A 22,900-nucleotide genomic window follows, 5' to 3' on the forward strand; every position below is an offset into this window, starting at 1 on the left:
CTATTGCTACAGCCAAAAACATGACTCCATCATACAACCGACATTAGTCCCTCGCGATCTATTATAAATATGTACAAGAACAGGTGCCCCCTATTTCTCCCACGGCTGGTTGGATAGGATTGGATTAAAAGTCCGCCAGCCTACCTGCCTAATCGATGCGCTTCGAGTAACCCCAACCATTGCCTACCCCTTTACCGTTTAGCCCGTAACCCAGTGGTGTAGCGCCACCCATTCCCCTACCTCGTAGCCTCTTAGGCAGTATGATACCGAAAAAGTAGGCGCCGGATCCTAGCACACCGGCGATGAAGGACACGATTGAATAGAAGACAGTGCTGGCGTAGATATGTCCGCCCATACCTTGCCACTCGACCTTGCCTTCGGTCTTGGGCAATGCTGGAGTTGGGAACCAGCGTACACTGAAGCTCAGGGGCAAAGGGTCGCCAATAACAAGACGGCGCGTATCGCTACCGGCCATATGGCTGAGTGGACTCGTGCTGTAGGCGGCTCCGCTGTCAAGCACGCCACTATCGTGGGGGTGGATGTGGTGTTTCGGAGTACTGTGCAGTAGCACGTTGAGATGGGTGCTGATGTGCATGTGGCTCAGCTGCAGGGTGCCGGCGAGGGCGAAGACGAGGGGTATGTACTCGGGTTCGACAGGTTTTTCGCCGATAACCTCAACGTGGGCGGGAGGGCGTGCTGGGAGCCGGCACGCAAGCGGTGCGTCGCTGTGGACGTAGAACTCGAGGAGATGGAAGAAGGGGTCGTCGATCATGGGAATGGTGCAGTTGAGCTCGGTCTCAATGCCGTAATGGAACTCGAGGGGCTTCCCGGTCTCATTGCAAATAGGGAAGGGAATCCATTGGATCTGATCTCGGGCATCCTGAATATGCTCACCCGTTTCTCTGTAGTCGCAATTCTGCATTAGCAAACACACACACACACACACACACACATACGGCGGCTGTGATTTGTACGGGAACGCTTACATGCTGCGGTTCATACACTCGACGGGGATGGCTGCGCCATAATGGTACGATGGAAGGGCGGCCTCTTCCAAGCTGGATTTTGCGAGGACAGACGGGAACAGACACAGATATGCGACGAGGCTGAGAAGCGGACGGGTGATCGGAGACGCCATGGTTATAATTCTGAACTTATCGGCGGACCGGATTCGGATGGCATGTAGTATAGAGAGCGATGTAGCGATACATATATCTACATGGATGTAAGCCGTGAATCAATTAAGTAAGTGAACTCGGGTTTCGATACTACGGCGGCAGCTCTGACATGTCGCTGTCGCCGTACAGTACGCTTGCGATAATGAGCTTCGATAGGAATGGTGTCGCGACGATGGCCAGGCCAGGTGTCGTCGACAAGGTTGTTTGGACGGGAATCTCTTATCTCTAGGGCACGGCATCTCCATCGTAATCGACGAACCGTACAGTGACTGTATAATATATTAAGCTAATCTGGATTAGGCATGACTACAATTCAGCAGGCTGCAGAAACAAGGCGCTACACTTAAACAGGTACTAATAATCTACATGGCCAGTGCTACAGTACAGTACTTCTAGGTACTTCCTCCAAGTCCGGGCACACTACAACAACAATTCACCAAAGAATTCATCATATGTTCTTTTCAGGTTGTTCATATCGGAGGCGTTGAAAGGCTTCCATCAGCTAGCCATTTTATGTTGTATGTTATACTAATACTATTTACTTATCTTAGGCTTAGTCTCCTATGCAATTCGCCTTTGCTGTTGTTTCCGTGGCCACTGTAGACGGGCTATGTTTTCTACGACGCTCAAGTTAGCATTCACTCACCTTGGACGATACCTAACACATCAGTTCTTTGGCTTCCGACAAGTTACCAGAACCGCCTTCCATGACAGGTCCCAACCCTGTCCGCGGTGCTTTTCAGTCAGGTGTCGCACGATGTAGTCATGGAGCATGCCCTTCGCTTTCTCCTTGCTCTCCTCGCTCCAGTACGCCTGTATCATCCACTCCTTCATCATCTCGAATTTGCGCATGTAGTCATCGGCACTCTCTACTCGCACCATGTGTTCTACCGTCTTTACCTCGACATCGTCGAACCCATGGCCACGAAGCTGCCCTGGGATGAGGTCGGGATCGATGAACTCCGTCTTTCCATTGGGCGCCATTGGCATCGGGCTTGGCATTGGTGCCTCGAATGGTAGCGCCGCAAAGCTTGATGCCATGTCTGGCACCCATCCTAAATTGTTTTTATGCCAAACCGTGAAGGCGAGCGTCCCGCCTGGCTGGAGCAATCGCATGGCCTCTGCAATTCTCTGTTAGTAGTTGTTCCTCGATTGCTTACAGCACAGAGTTGGAACATGACCGACACATACCTTGCAAGACAAGTTCCGGCTCGGGAATCACGTGCATTGCGAAGTTCACCGTGATATGAGAGAATGATAGTTCAGGAAGGCCTGAGTTCTATTCCTGTCGTCAGAACGGTTCCGTCAAGCCTGGGAGACGACAGCTTACCTGTGCATCAAGAACAGCTGTCTCGACACTAATCCATCCGTGCTTTTCAGCGCGTCTCCTCAAGGTATTAACAAGGTTGTCGCTAATATCAGCACACAGCATCCTACTCTGCGACAGCACTTGCTTGTGAACATTCGCCTGCAAGTGCGCCGCAATGGGGCCGGTCCCACAAGCGTGGTCCAGCAGAGAAAAGGACTTGCTCAGTGACGTATCGAGGCCAGCTTGCCTAAGTAGTAGCTCCGCCGGCCGTCTCATGATCCTTTCGGAATCCTCGATGAACTTCTCTAGCCGCTCGTCGTCAAAGTCGGAGCCGAATGTCTTGAACATCTTTCCCAGCTCTTCTTGGACTTTCGCCATTTTTCTTATTATTTGGAAGGGTACCTTTTCAACAAAACTGGTAGTTTGAGTAGTAGCGTGACGATATTTGGTTATTCTCTTAGAAATTTGACGAGAATGCGCATGCTTATATCTTCCACTTCTCACCCACAACTGAGTTGCTCACTGAGGCTTACAAATCTCCGGGAAGTCTCCGGCCATCAAGGTGCACCCGAAATGTAGCCGGTGGCGAGCGATTGGCTAACATGCCTCCCGCAAGACTCGGAGAGTTACGGCGTTTATTGGCCGTCTAGTATTATTTCTAAACAGCATTGGAAGTGGTTGACGTGTTTTAGACAGGGAGTCGGCTCGTTAAGTCGCTTCCTTAGCTACACGCCGGGGAAATGGCTATCTGTGGTACTCTAGCGTATAAGGACTAAACGTTACAGTGAGTAGGAGTTATGCCACGCGAGAGACAACGTGAGCATACAGCAATAAAGTCGCCCAGTCATTCATAAAATACGACATCTGGCCACTCCGCCGAAGGGCCATTCAGCATTGATGAGTTCTTCCCTAGTAATGCAAAATCTATGAACGCTTTGACGTACACATTCATGATCGCGATTTGGCGGTTGCCGTCTATCGAGCCTGTTGTTGGATCCGTTGGCTCGATGGTTTTCCAAAAGGCGTAGTCGCAGAAATCATGGTGCAATGTCCCATTTACAAGGAACTTCCCAAAGTAATCCGTCTGCCATAGTGGAAATGTCCCCCAGGTGATATCATGGACGTCGTCTCGACCAGTGTGCAGTTCCTGCCCAAGAAAGAGCACTGGTTTCTTCACATTCGCCTTAGTGTCGTTGACAGCTGCCTGGCCAAGGAGAGAGCCATCAAGGTTGAGGCCAGAGATAAGGCGGTTGTTGTCATCGTATAACGAACCAACTGCTGCAGCGCCACCTAGAGAGTATCCGAACGAGCCTATATGCGTTGTGTTGAAAGGCGCACCAAGGTTTTGGACTAGTTTGGGAAAGTGATCCAGAAAGGCCGTGGTATCTTCTAGGCGGGTATCGTAGATCGCTCGTAATGTATCCGTATTGTTGAAATATATCTCGCCACCTACGACGCCTGTGCCGTTCGGGTACCGAATGAACGGCTGTTCAAATGGGTGGTCCAGCCCTATCACAGTATAACCATGAGATACTAGTTCCGAAATCAAGATTGTATTCCCTTCAACAGGGGGCCCGCCGCCGCCCGGACCAAACAGAAGTGTTGGATACGCAGACTGTCCAATTGGGCCTTCCAGATACGGCGCATCAAGCTGAAGACTCGCTGTAACGGTGGAGAGTGTCACGGAATGACATAAGGAGTGCAGTACTATGCCACTACGCCACCAAAAGGTAACGACGAGTTATCAAGTCGAAGGCTTGACGTCTCTGCACTCACTATATAATACTGTACTGTAACAGTACCCCTTACTTTAAATGCAATCGACCCGATTGTATATAAAGAAATGCATATCTAAAGGTAATGCATATAGTTAATACCTGAAAACCCCCGTAGTGGTTTTCCAATTACGTAAACGAGCTAAGTTCTCTACCTTCGAAGACTGCGCCAAAGGTTGTTCATGCGAGGGGTCCCCAATCCTTCCATGAATAGAATATGGCTGCCCAGTCGTGGAATCGAACACGTAACCGTATGACTTGATAAACTGTTACGGAATGACATAAGGAGTGCAGTACTATGCCACTACGCCACCAAAAGGTAACGACGAGTTATCAAGTCGAAGGCTTGACGTCTCTGCACTCACTATATAGTACTGTACTGTGACAGAGAGGAAGCCTGAGGTATGATTCAACTGAGGTTCCAGTATAGCCACCAATTCGGGGTCTATGTATGACCGTGGTTCAAAGTTGGGCTTTTGGCGTGTTGGATAATATATGGTGGCTAAAAACCCCGTGCTGATGTTGTTTGGCGCTAGAAGGTCATGAGAGTTATAATGCTCAATGACATGTTTGCTCATACCAATATTGTAGGGCCCTGTTGGTGGAGGGAGGGAGGTGGCTTGCGCGCGACATAGAAGAATTGCGCATGTTGCGATGAGCCGTATCATGCCCTGCATAGGCGTATTGGCCTTTATGCGAGTCATTCTGACTCTTAAGTGTGAAGACACAGGTTTTCAACAGTCGAGGTTGTGGTTGGCGTACCCGATTCACGATCTATGTATGAGTATGATATCTGCCTGCTCAGCCTAAGTTATGGGGCAACTGGGGCTGCATATCTACTTACATTCCAATTTGGGTATGGATGGCGCCATCATACTAGACGCAGCTGACGAGTACAAGAGATCACCGGTACGATAAATGCAGCAGTTGTCTGCATAAGAAGGAAATTTTTATCTATTATTTCGTGCTATAGTCTGCAACATGACACGAATTGGATGGAGAGGCTACGATGAATGAGTATGTGGTTTGAGGAGATATCAAAGTTTGAGTTAGACACGAAGAGGTATGAAGCCACGTAAACCGCACTCGAAACAAAATAATTGCCTCGATTGCGACTCGAGTTATCAATCAAAACATACCAGCCAACACTCTTGCCACTCCCTGCAGTCCGGTTATCGTAATTTGCAGTCAGGATAAGTCAATTGACGGTTTTGCAAGCTCGTGTAAGTGATGCCCTCTCTCTGAATAATAATTATTGTTAATGAGTCTAAGCCTAACAACTACTAATAGATTCGGCGTTGGGGACAAAATTTAACGCGCTTAGGCATCCGTAATATAGTTCAAAGAATATACATCAACAATTCAAGAGTACAAAACCACGCTTTACATTAGTCCTTTGTTCCAAGGTGCAGACCGCCAGGAGGAAGGTTACACAAAGCCCCCTCAAGCTCACCTTAGGACTTCTCTTATCATGTAGTGAGAAAAGCTGCTTAGTGAGACCAACTCCTGGCTTACTGATGAACCTATAGTCAGCTGATGATCCAGAACCTATCAAAAGTCGACATACCTTCACGATTCGTCTCCCTTTGAAGAAATTTAAGCGATGAATGGGATACGGATTGACTACTATAGAACTGGTCATGATTTTGTTCAATGTTGCGGAGCAAATACTTCCTTTTCTGCACTCAATATGCACTTAAAATTATCTGAGTTGCAGCGACAAGTTACAGCACTAAATCTTGACAACGTGACTGGTGGTCTTCCGCCGTGCTGATAGGATGTTTTCTAGGTGAGGTCAATATAGCCAGGACTATTAGCAGACATTGCTTGCATATGTAGGTATTTGAATATCTAATTGGGGTGTCTGTCCCGCTGAACCGAGCATACATACCCTAGGATTCAGCATTCAATTCTGTCATTTTGATTGGTTGTGCAGTCGAAATCAGGGTGTGGCAACTGCTAGCCTAAAATCCTCCGAAAATTGGAATACGAACTACTCACTTGTTCTGATTGGCTAAGGTGTAGACTATTTCGAGAAGGTGGCTGTCAGCCCCCTAAAACGCCAGCTTCTAAGACGACCGAAACTTATACGCGAAAAGTCGAAAATATGTCTAGAAAAGAATTACTGAAGTGTTGTGACAAGCTTGAGGTTCTATGGAAAATAGAGTATATGGATGCAAGGCCTCGCGTTGACTTTAATAAGATATAAAATGCCCAGTCTTGCCCGAGTGTTTGAACTTACCCTCCCGCACCATCATCCAGAACTTGTATCTACTTGTCACATTCCACCATTCGAATCTCACCATGCATGCTCTCAGGACCTGCCTCCTCTCGGCGTTTTGCCTGACTTCAGCCACGGCAAAATATCTCGTGAGTTATAATGCAAGCGCCGGAGATGACCCAAGCGTCCTAGGCGACTTGAATCTTAATGGTTGGCACCGGCTCGACTGGCCTGATGGTCAAAGCCAGAACAGCTCGGTCTACTTCAAAACAGCGACGGACCCGGAGGGTATACCCGCCGCGCACGTCCACAAGAGCGCCGACTTCACGCGCGCCGAGTACCATATGCTTAAAGATAAGACTGTCAAAGATATGACGTACTACATCGGGTACAAGGTGCGGTTCGATGCCGTGGACTATCAAACATTCGTTTGGCAATGGAAAAACTATGATAAGAGTACCGTTGACGCCGATAACGTCCCCGCCGTCCTCACTTTCAGGAAAGATGCGGATGACTCTGATTACCACACGATGTAAGTATTTAAGCCAATCTACCATGCTGAGTAAAAGACCTAATACAAGAGACCCAGTGTGCTTCAGGTCAACCCCAGTGCTAAAGACGGTGGTGCCCTCGTCGTCTGGTCAAAGGCTCTGACTATGCGTAAGACGTACACGTTCGGATTGGTGATCAACACCTCGCAGAGCAGCGGCTACATTCAGCTGTACTTCAACGGCGCGCTAGCCACGATGACAGATGCATCTGGGAAAAAGACACAAAAGCTCGCAGGCAACTTCTTCCCAGGCGGCGGGAACGCTAATTCCAGCCCTAAGGTTGGATTGTATGGAAACGGTTTGAATGATAAGGGCGCGGCGGGTTGCGACTCGTATATCTATAACGTGATTATTGGAACTACTTTGGCGAATATCGAAGATATACCTGGTGTGGTCAACAAGTGATAGAACGAGGAGATATATATCTCGGAGGTCATGTAGGTTAGGTAATCGCATATATACGTAAGTAGGCAGCGTAGAAGATAACCTGTACGTGGGATAAATGGATGTAGTATTCGGTAATTAGGCGTATTCGTTACAGATGCGTACAGACGATACAGAACAGTCAATCTAGACTGTACAGACTGGAGGCAATTCGTTAATACACTGACCTAACAATTAAATCCGTGCACTCACCAGTTTCCTACCAAAATCTACCCCCTTCAACGCTACATAAAGAAAGCAAATAAATAGTTGAAAATCAAGAAGAAAAAAAGAAAACCAGTTATACAGCTATTTAGTTACCAGTGTTTTATATGATAGCATTTCTATGTTTTTACGAATTCCTTTAGGTTAGTTTATAAAGCTATCAAGTAGATGAATTTGGTAGGGGATTGGTGGGCGCACAGATCTAATTGTTAGGTGATTGTACCAGTGTCCCTAACAGACGCCATAAACTCCAAGAAGCTTCGGTTACCAGAACCTATAGAGACTTAGTATTCTCGAACCTTCACTCGTACTGGAAACCCATCGGCAGGATGAGCCCCACCGCCGCCCATCTCAGCTTGGTATGCTCTGTTTCCATTGACAGTCTTGATCCCCTTTTTGGGATGCAAACCATCCCATTCCGCATAAGCCGGAATGATGTCGAATGTTCTCATAGTCATCACAAGCGCCACTTTCAGTTCCATCTGGGCGAGTGTTTGACCGATGCAACTACGTTCGCCCGCCATGATCCTTTCGTGGGATAAAGGGGGTCACTGGAATCAACCAGCCATCGTTCTGGAATAAATTCTTCTGTCTTGGAAAAGACAGATGGGTGGTGATGCATGGCTAAACTGAGCGTCCAGATGTGGCAATCATTCGTTGGATACCGCTTACCGTCTTCATCTAGAGGACCTGCCCAAGATCGTAGCGATATCAAAATGGTCGGCTATCACCTCCGCCCTCAACTGGACTTCGGTGTACTTGGTGAAGATGACATTTCTCTACTTCTTCCACACTCTAATCCGGGGCATGCCGCGCCGCATCATAACATTCTACTGGATTACTGTCGGCCTCACTTTCGTCTTCTGGATTTACTCTACCTTTACTACTATTATCATCTGCCCTCACTTCGGTGCTGATTCCGGTTAGTGACGGTCGTGTCTCGCTGAGGCAATAAGTGTTATTAATTCAGCGCTCATAAACAGCCAAGTGTACCTTAGCCCCAAATCAGCATGCAAGAAGCCTCTCTAACGATGTACTTAATGTCGTTAGTGATATCATAGTTGATACCTTAAGTATGTGAATTTCCTGCTTCCAGTTAAGCTCCAGCAGCTAAACCCCCTTTACAGTCGTGACGTTACCACTAGTCATCCTGAGTCGGTCGATGATGCCGCATTCACGGAAGATATCACTGGCAGCCATGTTGTACCTTTCAGTTATCATGGTCGCTATCGCACTCATTAGGCTCGTTGGCACCATTGCAAAAACAAAGCCGAACGGACATGGATCAGCACCAACATGGGACACGTACTGGTCTCAGATTGAGGAATGTATTGCACTCATGACGACGACTATTATTGTCATTTGTGCGGTTTTCATTACAAAGACGTTACGCGAGCATAGGCGCATGGAGGACAGTATATGGTCACGAGCCGGTCGTCGTCTTCTGTCAACGTTACGGGTAGGAGGGTCACCAGGTGGCAGCGGACATAGTGGCCCTCGAAAGTCCAATGAAGGGCGCGCTTACAACTCGAAGATACCGCAAATTTCCACACAAGCATTGACCTCAGTTACAGTCATGAGCCCGGGCGACTTCGTCAACACTGAAGGTCTGAGAAGTAACAGCACCGAAGATGCTTTGAAAGAATCTGGATCTTCCTATCATCTTGACGACTTGAATTATCATTCCCTGCACAGAGTTGAGTCTGGAGTCTCCGAAGCTCCTCGTTGAAGAATCATCAGAACAGCACTTTTAATTCATTGAATTCTTCGTGAGAATTGTTAAATCATATTTATGGGGTCAACTTCCTTGAGTGACAAGTTATGAGGGTTTATGTTCGTAATTTTTTTCACGTCTGTTACGTCTAGTTGGACCTAGAGATGATGCCATTGAGCTTATCAAGCCGTTAGCTTTACTTGCTTGGCTCCCGCGCCAGTACAAGGGAATTTTTGGTCCTAAACAACGTCAGCCGTCTTGGGAAATTTCCTAATTTGGCGATGAAGCTCCCAGCAAAAAAGTGTTGAGAATAGACTCTGTGATTAGCTGACGAATCAAAAAGATAACAGCTCTTCAAAAGAATGGGTTTCTCCGTGTCAACCACGCCCACATTTAACAGCATCAGCCTTTACAACCCAAGTTTTCCTAGCTCTTTTAATCTAGAAAACATTAACAGTCATCTTCTCCTGCGTGTGTTGCCATGAGCTCCTACCCACCTGATAACAACCTGAGTCAGATGCCAAAATGTCCGCGACCTTGACTGCGGTTGCGCAAGAGGGTGTTCCTCCTCTGCTCAAAATCCGGCTCCCATTTTCGCATCGCCTGAATTGCTTCCTCAGGCTCTGGGCCTTCAAGATTCTGGCTTCTATCGTGTTCGCAGTTGACCGCTTGCTTCATCCTCGGCCAGCACACCTATGTCCCACTCTCACCAGATCCTACCCCTGTCGCCCGAATCTGGAAACCCGCGTGTTTTACCCACCAAACTATAAGTCCGGAGATGTGTTACCACTGTATCTAAATATTCATGGGGGAGCATTCGCGCTTTGTGATGCCCGACAAGATGATGACTTCTGCATAATGTGGGCTGAAAAGACCGGTATGCTGATTGTCTCCATTAACTACTCCAAAGCACCACTATACCCTTTTCCGACCGCCGTTTTCGATACAGGGGCGCTCATTGAGGCTGTCCTCCTCGATGACAGCTTGCCAATTGACAAAACCAAAGTGGTTGTAGGAGGGTTCAGTGCAGGCGGCAACCTCGCCCTCTGTGCCAGCCAATTGCCCGCCGTGAAGGGCAAGATCAATGCACTTTTAGCCTTCTATCCAATTGTAGATTGGAGCCACCCTCCCAGCCACAAGCTCTCCAGTCGCCCCTATAAGGGTGGTCCGCAAGATAATCTTGAATATTCGAGTTACTGGTTTGACTGGGGATATGTCTCTCCGGGTCAGAACCGGCGAGATCCTCTACTTAGCCCATGCTACGCTAGGAAAGAAGATCTTCCGGCCTGGATTTATATCATTGGAGCCGAGTGGGATCTCTTGCGGTTAGAGAGTCAGACGATGATCAATGAGCTAGCAGGTCGCGGGACCTTCGAGAACCAAGAAGATGACTTCGAGGTCGGGAAATATAAATGGACTTTAGCAAGAGGATGTTCTCACGGGTTCACTCACCACTTTGGGCAGAGGCGGGAGAAAAAAATAAGGAGGGAGGAAAAGTGCAAACCTATCTACGAAGCAGCGAGCAAATGGCTCAAAAAGGCGCTGCGCGATGATGATCATTTGTAGCCCGCACCGAATTCATACCCCACCCGCAAGCAAGGAATGGCAAACTTGACTATGCCTAATCTAAACACAGCATACGTTAGTGCCAACGGTAAGATTGCTTATCGTGTTGGTTCTCATCGTCATCTCGGACATCTCGGACGAGAGGCTGGTTCAAACCACACATGCCACAAAGGAGTAAGTAATACGTCTTGAGCTCATGTAGCTCTGCTCAGGTGAGCTGGTTTCCGTTCATATCAACTTGACGTAACTACCTCGGATAACCGCGAGAGCCGCTTTGGAGTAGATCCTAATCATATGCACTGCCAGGCTAGCACGATACGGTACTTGCCATACACCACACACCGCACTCAAGAGAGTAATCGTCGTAGGCACATCATCAACATGCTCGGACACTTTCAGTTTAGCCATATCCCAGCGCTTTTCGCCGGCTCTGCAATGGCGTTTGGCGGCGTGTGGCCAATGTTCGACGCGCCCGCCGCCATGCGCGAGTTCGGGTTCCCGGCTCATGTCGCCAATACGCCTGCGGCCGCGCCCGTCTTTGTCGTCGGTAATGTCCGCACTACCTGCCTCGGTTTTCTAATGCTTTTGTTCTATGCGCGCCGGCAGCTTACTGTTGTCGACACCTGCTTGGCGGTGACGGGTGCCTATGCCGGCCTGGTAGACAGCTACGTTGTGTGGAAGCAGGGCAACCCTCGCATGGCCCTTTTCCGTTTGGCAAGCTCGGCTTTTCTTTCTGCATGGGGATTTCTCGGGTGGACGGCAGCAGCAGGTCCCTGAGCATCACGAGCTAACATGGAGGGTCTATCTGATTACGCGAGGTCAGCTAGATGGCGGGTGGAAATGCCACGGTTGGTTTGAAATAAATGTACCGGAGGGGGAATCATGGTGCTGTAGACAATCTCATGTTTCTACTTTGCCTTTGTGGCGGGCCGAGTTGTGGTTTTGTAACACTCTGAAGGTCACAATCTTTGCGACATGGCTGTTCTCACATAAATGTCACTGTAAGCACTGGAGAAGATAACTAAGGTACCTCAGATACCTACTACCTAGTACCTGAGGGTAGAAAGATGACCAAATAATTTATAATATTTTACACTAATAACGCCTATCAACTACCCAGCAAATCTGAAATGAACCCCGTAGCCCATTGCAATGCCGGAACAAACTCTTTCATGTACGCTGGAGGAGCCGAAATACAAAACTTTGTAAACTCATCGCGGATTCCACAATGCACATACACCGATCGTTCCCCCTCGACAAGGAAACCACCCTCATCCCAGTCCGCGTCCGGGTTGCCACCGTCGCTCTCGGGCATAAACCCTACCTTGAGATCCTGTTGCGGGCCGCCGCGCCGTGTAACCTCCCAGGCTCTCGTGCCGAATACCGAGTCCGCTGCGGCCGCGCGCTCTTCGGGAGTCATCACGGCTAGGAAGGCATACATCTGGCGAACGAAACCGTGACCGCGCGCGGTGGAAGCCATTGACCGCGTATACGACGAAGCCGCCCTATTGAACAGCTCCCGCAGCTCGCGGATGTCGTACTGCGCCTTATCCGCGTCTTTGGCGCTCATGGGACCCCTGCCCACGGCTTCTAAGAATTCGCGCACGGGAGGCGATACAGTCTGCATCCAGTCGACGCGGCCGCGGTGAAATCTGGCTACAGTTGCGACCTCCCATGCGGGGCGGATTAGGCCATCTATATAATATGCCGCAAGAACGCTGGCCAAATGCGCTGTGGCGCTTGGTGGTGCACGATGGTTGCGTAGCTTGGGGATACTAAGCTCCTTAGCGTAGACGTATTGATGATCAACAGGCTTATAGTAGCCGTTGAAATTCTGCTGCATTTGGTCAATGTGTTGAAGCACCGACGGGCTCGGCATCCAGGTGTGTCTCTTCAGAGAGTAAGACGTCGACGCCGACTTTGCGGATAGTGCGTTTTCGTTGGGCAGAGGCGCAAACAACGCCCGAGTGACGTGCTTTTGCAGTCGCCGAACGTCCATTCCATCGAGTTTCGAATGCTCAAATACAGCGGCCGATAGCCCGTTAGCAGTCACGGCGAATTGGACAGGTTTGTCCATCCAGCGATTGTTCATGGGCCGATCGTAACCATTGACGAGAAATTGTGCATGACGCTCTGCCGGTGATTGTGGACTTTCATCATCTAAACATACTACAAAGGCACACTCGTCGATTGCGGTTAATATTTCATTGTTCTGCGCGGTTGACTCGAGGTCCTTGCGGTTCTGAATAATGGCAAAATTAGTACTCTGAAACAACTTCTGGCAGGACGCCCAAGACAGAGGCGGAACTACTTACCAAAGCCCAAGCATCGCGTTCGTCGCCCGTCAGCATGCATATCGGTGGTTTGTACTCCTGAGATAGCTCAAGCACCTCTCGGTATGCTGCATATGCATCCGAAATATCCGGCTGCTCTGGAAACTTCAACTCAAAAATAGCGCCGCGTCGAAGAACGACGACAGTTTGATTTGGCTGGCTCCGTTTATTCGTATCTGTATGGATTCCGGGCACCCGAGTAGAATAAAAGTGCCAATCCCGACCGGCTTCACTGATGGGATTTCCATACATTAGATCGGGAGGCAACTCTCCGGAGATCAACTTCTGCGAATACTCGAGTGCGGAAACAGTGAGGATCGCTGCTCGCAGCCCTTGAGTATGCTCTGGTGCATTTAGGGAATGGCCGACAGAAAAACTCCAATTCTGTAGTGGCTGGCGTTGTTGGAGCCAGATGAGCCGCTCATAATTATCTGCGACGGCCTCAGGACCTATCTCTTCAACTCGCCGCTGGATACGTGGTCCTAGGTCGTTAATAAAGTCTTGTATAGCCTTTTTTGTAGCTTCCCGATCTTCCGGGCCGTCAATAGCAAGCCGAGATTCCTCAAAAAATCGCAAAGTTTCTTCTAGAGGGATGACTGGCAAGGGTGGAAGGCTGGCTCGTGTATCCTGGCCACCATTTGCAGATACGCCGTTAATCGGCTTCTGATCTTTTAGACCCGATTTCGCATCTACCAACTCTCTGTGGCCATTCGTTAATTTATTTCCTGTCTTCTCTCCCTCAGCGGCAGTGGCATCGCTATTCGGCGAGGGATTAGATACTTTCTTGGAACGTGTCATGATTTTGGTGGCGAGCGTGTGAATAGACTGGTCGATGAGCAACTCGGATGATTGCAAGGGCGCATCAAACTCGCGCATGAGCCAATTCCGCAGCTCAATTGCTACTAGCGAATCCAGTCCGATCGAAAGTAAGGACCCGTGCCGTTGATCAAGCTGTGCCGCTTCGCTAGAGACAAGTTTCCCTAACTGGAAGGAAATAGCATCGCTAATGTGATCGACTATGGCGTCGCTATCTCCTTGTGCTACAACATCCGTAAAGGATCGAACAAGTGAGTTCTTGGTTGACGAGACATCTGCAGTTGTGGTCGTTGCTGGTGGGTCGTAGACGTGGCAGAACATAGCGGAGCAAACCGTTCCATTTCGTGCTGTCGTCCCCGAGAGAGATTTGTTATTAAAACCGACGATGGCCTGGGGAAGTCGTGCTCTCCTAGCAGCGGATCCGAGCGTATAGTCAAGTATGCGAGAGAGCTCGTCACTGCGAATGGCTCTGAGGCCAGCCCTGGGCAAAGCGCCTAACCGTGCCCCATGGGTGGCCGTGTGGAATGCGTCATCAATCCATCCTAAACTCATCGACATGAAGTGGCACGAACTGTCCTTTCGCACGTACGATATGGCATCTTGAACTGAATTGCCTGCATTATAGTTAGACTGGCTGCGGGCACCGACGATATTCACTGTAGATGACAACATGACAAAGAAACGTAAGTGCGGCGAGGCGAGAGCCTGCTCTAACGCTACCGTGCCGTCGATCTTGATACGGCTTGCTGCTAAAAAGTCATTGTGTGTCATAGAATCAAGCGTTCGATCCTGTCCCGTTCGTTTAGTCGTCTTCACCTAAAGTGTGATTGCCAAACGACTTACCTGCAAGATAGCTGCAGATTGAATAATACCTCGTACCGGTGGTATATCGCTTGCAGCCAAGCTCTTTTTGACCCGGTTCATGTCCTCTTGTGAGTTGATATCACACTTAAAACAATAAAGGCGACTGTCCGGCTGAATTGCACATAATTCTGACTGGAATGCACGATGAATTTCCTTACTCGCACCGCTCCTCGAGAGGGTAATGAAATGCTTTGCGCCTCGTTGTGCCAACAACAAGAATAAACGCCGACCCATATCGCCTAGGCCACCTGCAATGACAAAAGATACATCTCCAATTGATGTTGAGTCAGGTGATGGTTCAGGGGGCACTTTGCACAAAACTTTAGAGCCTGGATCAGCGCGCAGCAAGACTCTCGACATGGTACTGAATTCGCCTTCACGTAAGGCTTCGGTTGCCTTCGATATGGGACGAGTGTGTACCACTAGCCCATCGGTAGGGAGGAAAGCTAGGGTGTTCTCAATCAGCGGCATCAATCTTGCTATGAAGTTGGCGTTGTCATCTTGAATAAGCTGCGAAATGTTGCAGGCGCTGACTACGGCATTACTCGGAAAGTTGGCCCCGATCTGCTTGAAGATGTTCGCTCCGTCTTCGAGGAAAACTATATGACCAAAGGGTTCCAACCCAACGAGGGTGTCTGGCGGCACAGGATCATGGTTGGCGATGATCAATGCTTGGTATTGGCATGGTACTTTTCCAACAGAGGATGTATCGGTCCTGAGAATGTCATTAGACGAAAACCCTGCCTGTTGTTGTAACAATTCTGCCTCTCCGCTGCTAGAAGCAGTGGCCAAGACGTGAGCTCTGATTGATCGGGCGACAGCCACTACAGCTCTTCCGACTGCTGTCAGTGCACCATGAACAACGATTGTTTCCGAGGGCCGAGTACGGCAGATATCTCTAATAGCGCAGCAAGCAGAAGCGACATCGAGAAGTAATGTGGTGGCTACCTCCGGATTCACATTGCTCGGAATGCGAGCGACAGATACGGAATGAAGTCGTGGGCGGCTCGCACATTTGGCTGGCCCTAATGCGAGGACTTGGTCCCCGGGTGCTAAACCGTCAGCCTTGGGCCCTGCTCGTGATATAACACCCATATATTGGCCAGGTTGATTTGGACTTGTTAGTTTAGGAAGGGCGAATCCTCGAGTCTCGATTTCGACTTCATGCTCACCCAATTCCATAGCTGCACTTAGATCATCAACAAAGACAGGGGCCGCACCAAATTCACTGCCAAGACTAGATGCAAGGATGAGGGGTCGTGTTTTATCATGGAAACGACATTCTTCCACGGCGGTGGATGAAGGGTTGCTGGAACCCACAATACTGTTTAGATGCACGCTGCGACGCAGTCGTGGCACGGTGACTGTCCCGTCTGCGGATATGCGATACTCGCGCTCGTGCCGGAGCATTGGCCTCAGCTCAACCACGCTCCGGACACAAGCTAGAAGAATATCTGAAAGACGCTGAGCATCAGAGCTTCTAGCTAATCCCAGCAGAGCAGTCGCAACATGCACTGTTATCAGGCGCAGTTCATCATTTTCAGCATGAGCAGTCCGACCAACGCCAGTAATTTGGTGCATAGAAATTGGATCATCTGGACTGATCCAAATGACACGAGAAGGCAACTTCAATAATTCAAGCGCGGCATTGAAACAGTTTGAGTCGGAAAGGATAGGCTCGGGCTGGTCTTCGACAACGACGAATACGATGCCGGAAGTATCGTTTCGAGCACTTTCAAGGTATGGAGAAACTGTAGATAGTGGGCTCACCAAAACATCAACACCGACTCCGGTCAATGCTGCTTGAATGTGGGATACCGCCGGAGATAGGTTGTCGGCTCCCTCATTCGAATGTGTAAGCAGCACTACTTTTTGAAGATCTATCAACCATTCTTTTGAGTCGATCCGTCGTGCCACCACAACCAAACTTTTCCGGCTTTCGTCGTAGAACTCAAATTGTACCGTGATAGGGTATTTCGAGTTTTCAAGTTCTTGTCGCCACTTTTCATCTAAAGCGTTTTTCTCTTGGGAATCAGCGATTATGATCAGAATCCCGTTAGGACTGACAAGCTCAGATGCGGGTGCCAAGTAGCGCTTTAGCTCAGTTGGCGACAGCATAACGGCATCGTATAAGTCTGGCTTGAATCCTTGTTGATTCAGGTCAATATTGGTATCAAAGCTACAATACCGAACACCATTATGTAGTGTTTGTTTGCTCGAGATGTCATTATCGGTTGAGGTTACGATATCGTAAGTTGCTAAAGTCGCGTCATGGTCGAAAAAGGATTGGTGCACGAGGTGCGATTCAACCCCCGGAAACTCAAGAACGGAGAGTTTTGAAGCTTTATACGATAGATGAGCGACCACATCGTCCAGAGTCTTGTTTGATTGCCAATCCTCAGAACGGCAGAAGTCGATATCCGACCCCCATTGCATCTCGTAACATATCCCCTCTTCAGACTGAGCAGCTGCTGATGTTAGACTTCGCATCTCCATTCCCGATATAGAAGCAACAGGGCCTTGAGAAGTCCTGACGCATAAATCGCCAATAGAGGCTTTTGGACCTATTGGGGAAAGTTGAGTTCTCACAGAGACCTCAGCTTCGGGTTGATTTAGCTGTAAATCGGCAGCAGATATGAGAAACTCGCGAATATTGACTGGCATGACCGAACTGGGTCCCAGCCGTCGTTGGATTAAAGGTAGGGCTGTATGTAATATGATGTCGAGCGTTGATGGATGAATGATGTGTGCTTGCTGAAATCGCTGAGGCATGATTTCGGCCACGTTAGGTATTTGCACAGTGGATGTGGCTACTGAGAAGTCTGGTGCCGCAATCAGAGATTTAATTCCAGAGAACAACGGCCCGTATTCGTTCCCTGTCATCGAGAGCTCGCGATAGAGCCCGTCTTTCTCCAAAATGACCCCTTCTTCCACAGGCTGCAGGTCTGTATTCTCAAACGTTCCTTCTCCTAGCCGGCCCTCTACCACTCCCTTGCAATGCTCTTGCCATAGCCCATCTGAAAGGGCCGTGATACAGAATGAAAATTCGAGGTCAGAACTATGTAAACGCTTAAAGCTAAGCTGCATCTCAACAACACCGGGGGAATCCGGCACGACTAATGCCCGGATAAAAGATACGTCGCGTAGGGATAACGCAAAGAGTGCTTTCTGGGCATGGTCTTCACGTTGAATTTGCATAATAGCCTCAATGACCATGCAAAGATACCCCGAGCCCGGAAAGATCGCAAGGCCATCGATGACATGATCAGCAAGCCAAGGCAATGTAGACAAGCGCAGCATATGTCTCCAACGCCGTTCGATTGGTGTCGAGCCAGGTATTCTGACTCCGAGAAGATCGTGATATGGAGTACTCCGCGTGCGGTATTCTCTGCTGAGGCGGGATTCATACCAGTGTTTCGTAGAGTGGTCCCACGCGTATGCCGGGAGATCTGGACAGACGACACCACCGTCGCTGTCGGGAGTTAGAGCGAGCACTTGTTCAAAATTCACGCTGAATCCCCTCTCAAAGAGACGTCCCGCCAGTGTCAGTGCACTAGACACTGCGTTCGTTTTCCTTTGCAATACAGACTGGTACTCGAAGTCGAGTTTAATGGTGCGCTCTGCGGCGAGACACTGGCGGACCATTCCGGCCAGTGCGGGATGCGGACCTACTTCAACAAAGAACACAGGTCGTCCCACGGCGGCTGTGTGGCAGTGAGAGGCGACATTCGCCACCGCCTGGCTAAAGCGGACTGGTGATACCAAATTCGTCGCCCAGTAGTCAACTCCAAAATTGGAGGTTTTCCTTGATCCAGTCACGGAGGAGATGAATATGGTATCTCTCTCATCTATTTGCTGTTCGCTAGATTCAAAGTCAAGGTCTTCGAGCCGCCGGCGGTATTCGTATGCAACGGCCTGCATGTGATGCGAGTGGTAAGCCGTATCTACCATCAAGCGGCGGTGGAAAACACTCGCATCGGAATCACTTATTAAGGTCTCAAGTTCTTCGATAGCATCAGCGTCCCCTGACACAGTCGTATTCTTGGGGATGTTAATGCAGGCAACGCATACAACGCCCTTGGTGAGTCGTTCAAGATAAGGTGTCACAGCCTCTTCGCCCAGTCCAACCGCCATCATACCACCGCGGCGAAGGCCAATCTTCTTAACAGTCTCAGACATGAACCCTCGGTGGTACGCCACAGCGATGGCTGTACGGTGCGAAATATAACCGGCAGCATAGGCGCCAGCAATTTCGCCACTTGAGTGGCCGACCACTACCTGTGGTCTCACCCCTTGGCTTCTAAGAAGAGCGAGAAGCGCAACCTGAACTGACGTAGTCATGGCTTGGGCTCTTATAGCCATGTTGATAACTCCAGCATCTCCCTGCGTGCCCAATAGTTCCTCTTCTAGATCCCAAGGGGCGCCCAACTCTACCAATATATCACGCGATTTCCGTATGGACTTTCGGAAAGGGGAGGATTGTGTTGTATCTCGTAGCAGTTCGCGCCCCATTCCGGCCCATTGGGCACCTTGGCCGGTAAATACGAAGACCAGATACGGCTGCGTTGCGATCGGTTTTGATGGTAGTCGCTCCGGTCCTTGGCTTAGGGCTTCCTGGAGTGAGAGGTAGTCTGATGCTGTGAAGCTTAACCGCCAGGGAAAGGCAGAGCGCCGCTGAGACAGGGTATATGAGAGATCTTTCAAAGAAGTATCTGGGTGCTGTTCAACCCAGGTCTTATAAGTATTCATCGTCGAGATGAGCGAGCTCCGGCTGTTAGCTGAGAGTACGAAAAGCTGGGGTCCGCGATCCCGTTCTGGAAGATTCTCCTTCTCGGAGACATCGTTAACGCTAGCATCTTGCCATTCCAGCAACGTGAGGCAACAATGGGCATTTGTCCCTCCGAACCCGAACGAGTTGACAGAGACGCAAGGTGTGCTCACTGTATCGGCTACAGTTTTTGAGGCTTCTGGTAACGGTATCGGTTTCACGGGGATTTGTAATCCGTCGAGCGGAAGTCCGAGCTTAGGACTTTGGAAGTTTACCACAGGGGGTATTATGCGACGCTTCATGATAGAAATAGCCTTCACCAGCCCTGCAAGACCGCTGGTGCACTCTGTATGACCGATGTTTCCTTTGATAGACCCGACAGGTAGGGGCAAAGGCCTTGTGGGGTCGGCAAAGACTGCCTGGATGGCAGCGAGCTCTTCTTCATCTCCCGCTACCGTTCCAGTGCCGTGTGCCTCTACATAAAGAGCGTCCCGAGGACGCAGACCAGCGCACGAGTAGGCTTTGCGAATCAAATCCGCTTGGGCTCTCCGATTAGGTAGAGTGATTCCGCCGGCTGTGTGACCATTTTGGTTGACTGCCGTTCCACGAATGACAGCACGGATAGGATCACCGTCACGTATGGCATCCTCTAGGGGCTTGATCACGAGCACCACGAAACCCTCGCCTCGCCCGTACCCCGTGCCACGGCTATCAAAGGGATAGCTCCGGCCTGTGTCACTAATCATGTGCATATTACTCATACCGACGTGTTGGTCAGGGGCGAGAATCAAATTCGCCGATGCGACAACAGCGGCTCTCGATTCGCCTGTCCGAAGACTCTGGCAGGCATGGTGCAGTGCTACAAGACCCCCTGAACAGGCTGTGTCGAGAGCCATACAGGGTCCGCGCAGGTCAAAAAAGTGTGAAATGCGGTTTGCCATAATAGATCTCTCAGACCCCGTAAGATAATATCTAGGCATATCTAGCGGGTCTTTGTAGATACTGCGCTCAAAGTCTGCGGTGAATGTGGCGACATATACAGCGGTGTCGGTGCCGGAATAGCTCTCACGAGTCCATCCAGAGCTCTCCAGTGCCTCGTGCGAAAGTTCGAGTAATATGCGCTGCTGGGGATCCATAGCCGCCGCTTGCTGAGGCGGAATCTTGAAGAAAGAATGATCAAAGTCTCGCACATCATCTGTGATGAAATGTCCCCCGACATGATTGTTGGTTCCATTGGGGTCATCGGCGCTGGGGTGATGAAAAGCGCTCTCGTTGTAACGCTCTATTGGGACAGGAGACCAGGCATCGTCGCCTTTCTCTAATAAGTCCCATAGCTTTTCCTCGCTATCTACGCCGCCAGGCAACCGGAAGGAGAGTCCTATTATGGCTATAGGTATTGATTCTGCGCCAGTTCCTTTTGTTACAGTCATGATGCAGGCATGTAAAAGGACTGGCTTATGGGGAAATGCTCAAAATGGCGAGGAGGCACACCCCGATCAAGATATGGAGAAAAGAAGCTTATGAGATGGAAAGCGAATCACTCCAGGCAACTGAGTAGTCTTGTTCTATTTAGGGAGTCCTTCATTGGCTTTATGGAAAAGATAGACATTGGGCTATATTAACGCGCCCCTGGAACATAGACTCTGGATCTGAGTTTGTCAGACCAATTTACCATACAGTAATACAACTCACATGGCAGGGGGAATCCTAGAAATCCACAAGCAATTCATGGCGGTCAATATCACAACTGCATGCAAAGCAAAAGGAATTGATAATGTCAGCAACGGCGTTTACGGGATCGTACTTCTTTTCCACCGTCACGATGATAGTTTTCTCAGTATACCCAAGGAAGTTAGCCTTCCATAAAAGGATCCACGAATATATTTAGACACAACATTACCTAAGAGTGTATTAAGACCGCCGGCGCTCTTTGTGTCACGTAGGCCTTCCCTAATTCGGCATGATTTCCACTGAATCCCACACTGGGATTCATGTCAATGCCGCGCGTTGTTCACATACGGTAGTCTTGGGTAATACGATACAGTAACAGGCAATCTTAGTAGTCTCACGCAGGACGTAGTGTACTACATTTCGTACATGTACCTAGGTATTTTGACGGAGCCAGCCGCTCCTTCCAACAAAACCCGCTTTTATTTGCCGGAGCTGGTAGCCAATCAGATCGCCCTCAATCCCGAGAATCAATGCTTATATAATATAACTGATCGAATAAAGATGGGCCTGCGGGAGAGATCCGCCTGTATGATTGGATGGACAAGGTCACATGATAGCCTGCCGCCGTGGCCTTGCCTTGCCGAGAATTCGACCCCGACTGACAGATCTGACAGACCTGGCAGGCTGGCTGGCGGCCCATCCCTATCTTGGCAGGTGGGGCTGCGGATGAACCAAGTTGTAACGCCGAAGAGGAATGCCGTGATGTGCTTACGCTAACGTGAGGCCGGAGTGAGGCTAAAATGTAAACACCAACACAGCTTCAATCATCGTCAGTACATGTCGAGCCTATGTCGAGCCATGTATTCCTTTTGAATGCCAAGGTTTCCGCCACTAAGTTGGCCGTGCCGGTCCGCTATACTCCCTAGTGTATTTTCTAATTGGCTTCAATACGCTGTCTAGCGGACTTGGCTTCGAAGGGATAAGTATCTTAACAAGTTGCCCGTCGAGCCTGTGCCGTCCGCTAGATCTCCTAGTTTCTAACCTTTCCTCCACCTTTTCATGCGTTAACCCGTACCCACTGCACGGTAGACCGCTACTTATCTCCACCTCTACTTTTACGTCTACTTTTACGTTATGTGTGTAACCCTGCCTGCTTACGTCTATTTGGACAGGTTTCAGTTGAACTACTTGGATATTGAAGTTTTCAGGGTCCCCTTTCTGCTGACTAACCTGCTACCCCACACTCCTTCAATGTGACCGTTAACAAAGCAGAGTTCAAACCCCAAAATAGGGCTTCGGTCAGATCAGATCAGATCAGATCAGGTCAGGTCGGTCAAGTCATTGTTATTTGACATGTTTTGCTTATTGCATGTGAGCATGACGTGGGCCGACATACGTGTACGGGCTTAGTCTTTCTGACCGACTACCTATGTGGAGATACAATATCGTCGTACAATAGCGAAGTTTCTTGTTCGGAAGGAATACA

At 49.4% G+C, this 22,900-nt stretch overlaps 9 protein-coding genes across 9 annotated transcripts; 4 read left to right on the forward strand and 5 right to left on the reverse strand.

Moving 5' to 3' along the window:
- Positions 1–148: 148 nt before the first annotated feature.
- On the reverse strand, positions 149–1,138 carry F5B22DRAFT_644503 (uncharacterized protein; the record flags this gene model as incomplete). The annotated part of the gene is made up of 2 exons (XM_047978434.1): positions 149–902; positions 987–1,138. 2 exons carry the CDS (start codon positions 1,136–1,138, stop codon positions 149–151), a joined length of 906 nt encoding a protein of 301 aa, XP_047832774.1.
- A 639-nt stretch (positions 1,139–1,777) lies between these two features.
- On the reverse strand, positions 1,778–3,098 carry F5B22DRAFT_50708 (S-adenosyl-L-methionine-dependent methyltransferase). The gene is made up of 3 exons (XM_047972495.1): positions 2,509–3,098; positions 2,370–2,457; positions 1,778–2,299 (listed from the first exon to the last, which is right to left on the reverse strand). The coding sequence occupies exons 1-3, from the start codon at positions 2,863–2,865 to the stop codon at positions 1,845–1,847; spliced, it is 900 nt and encodes a 299-aa protein (XP_047832775.1). The 5' UTR covers positions 2,866–3,098; the 3' UTR covers positions 1,778–1,844.
- On the reverse strand, positions 3,099–4,939 carry F5B22DRAFT_653729 (uncharacterized protein; the record flags this gene model as incomplete). The annotated part of the gene is made up of 2 exons (XM_047979741.1): positions 3,099–4,149; positions 4,624–4,939. The coding sequence occupies 2 exons, from the start codon at positions 4,937–4,939 to the stop codon at positions 3,332–3,334; spliced, it is 1,134 nt and encodes a 377-aa protein (XP_047832776.1). The 3' UTR covers positions 3,099–3,331.
- A 1,461-nt stretch (positions 4,940–6,400) lies between these two features.
- On the forward strand, positions 6,401–7,699 carry F5B22DRAFT_598256 (uncharacterized protein). The gene is made up of 2 exons (XM_047974354.1): positions 6,401–7,015; positions 7,073–7,699. The coding sequence occupies exons 1-2, from the start codon at positions 6,567–6,569 to the stop codon at positions 7,437–7,439; spliced, it is 816 nt and encodes a 271-aa protein (XP_047832777.1). The 5' UTR covers positions 6,401–6,566; the 3' UTR covers positions 7,440–7,699.
- Positions 7,700–7,884: 185 nt separating this feature from the next.
- On the reverse strand, positions 7,885–8,206 carry F5B22DRAFT_644507 (uncharacterized protein; the record flags this gene model as incomplete). Its single annotated transcript, XM_047978435.1, has 2 exons — positions 7,885–7,956; positions 7,994–8,206. 2 exons carry the CDS (start codon positions 8,204–8,206, stop codon positions 7,885–7,887), a joined length of 285 nt encoding a protein of 94 aa, XP_047832778.1.
- Positions 8,207–8,450: 244 nt separating this feature from the next.
- Positions 8,451–9,666, forward strand: F5B22DRAFT_653735 (uncharacterized protein; the record flags this gene model as incomplete). The annotated part of the gene is made up of 3 exons (XM_047979742.1): positions 8,451–8,604; positions 8,666–8,755; positions 8,810–9,666. The coding sequence occupies 3 exons, from the start codon at positions 8,451–8,453 to the stop codon at positions 9,409–9,411; spliced, it is 846 nt and encodes a 281-aa protein (XP_047832779.1). The 3' UTR covers positions 9,412–9,666.
- F5B22DRAFT_50728 (Alpha/Beta hydrolase protein) lies at positions 9,667–11,106 on the forward strand. Its single transcript, XM_047972497.1, has one exon. The coding sequence runs from the start codon at positions 9,922–9,924 to the stop codon at positions 10,960–10,962; it is 1,041 nt and encodes a 346-aa protein (XP_047832780.1). The 5' UTR covers positions 9,667–9,921; the 3' UTR covers positions 10,963–11,106.
- A 2-nt stretch (positions 11,107–11,108) lies between these two features.
- F5B22DRAFT_50765 (uncharacterized protein) lies at positions 11,109–11,905 on the forward strand. The gene is made up of 2 exons (XM_047972498.1): positions 11,109–11,178; positions 11,269–11,905. The coding sequence occupies exon 2, from the start codon at positions 11,344–11,346 to the stop codon at positions 11,737–11,739; it is 396 nt and encodes a 131-aa protein (XP_047832781.1). The 5' UTR covers positions 11,109–11,178; positions 11,269–11,343; the 3' UTR covers positions 11,740–11,905.
- On the reverse strand, positions 11,771–21,445 carry F5B22DRAFT_653740 (polyketide synthase). The gene is made up of 3 exons (XM_047979744.1): positions 14,955–21,445; positions 13,278–14,900; positions 11,771–13,204 (listed from the first exon to the last, which is right to left on the reverse strand). Exons 1-3 carry the CDS (start codon positions 21,171–21,173, stop codon positions 12,071–12,073), a joined length of 8,976 nt encoding a protein of 2,991 aa, XP_047832782.1. The 5' UTR covers positions 21,174–21,445; the 3' UTR covers positions 11,771–12,070.
- Positions 21,446–22,900: the final 1,455 nt, after the last annotated feature.

Source organism: Xylaria bambusicola (genome assembly GCF_022495145.1).
Source record: "Xylaria bambusicola strain CBS 139988 unplaced genomic scaffold F5B22scaffold_11, whole genome shotgun sequence".
Lineage (NCBI taxonomy): Eukaryota > Fungi > Ascomycota > Sordariomycetes > Xylariales > Xylariaceae > Xylaria > Xylaria bambusicola.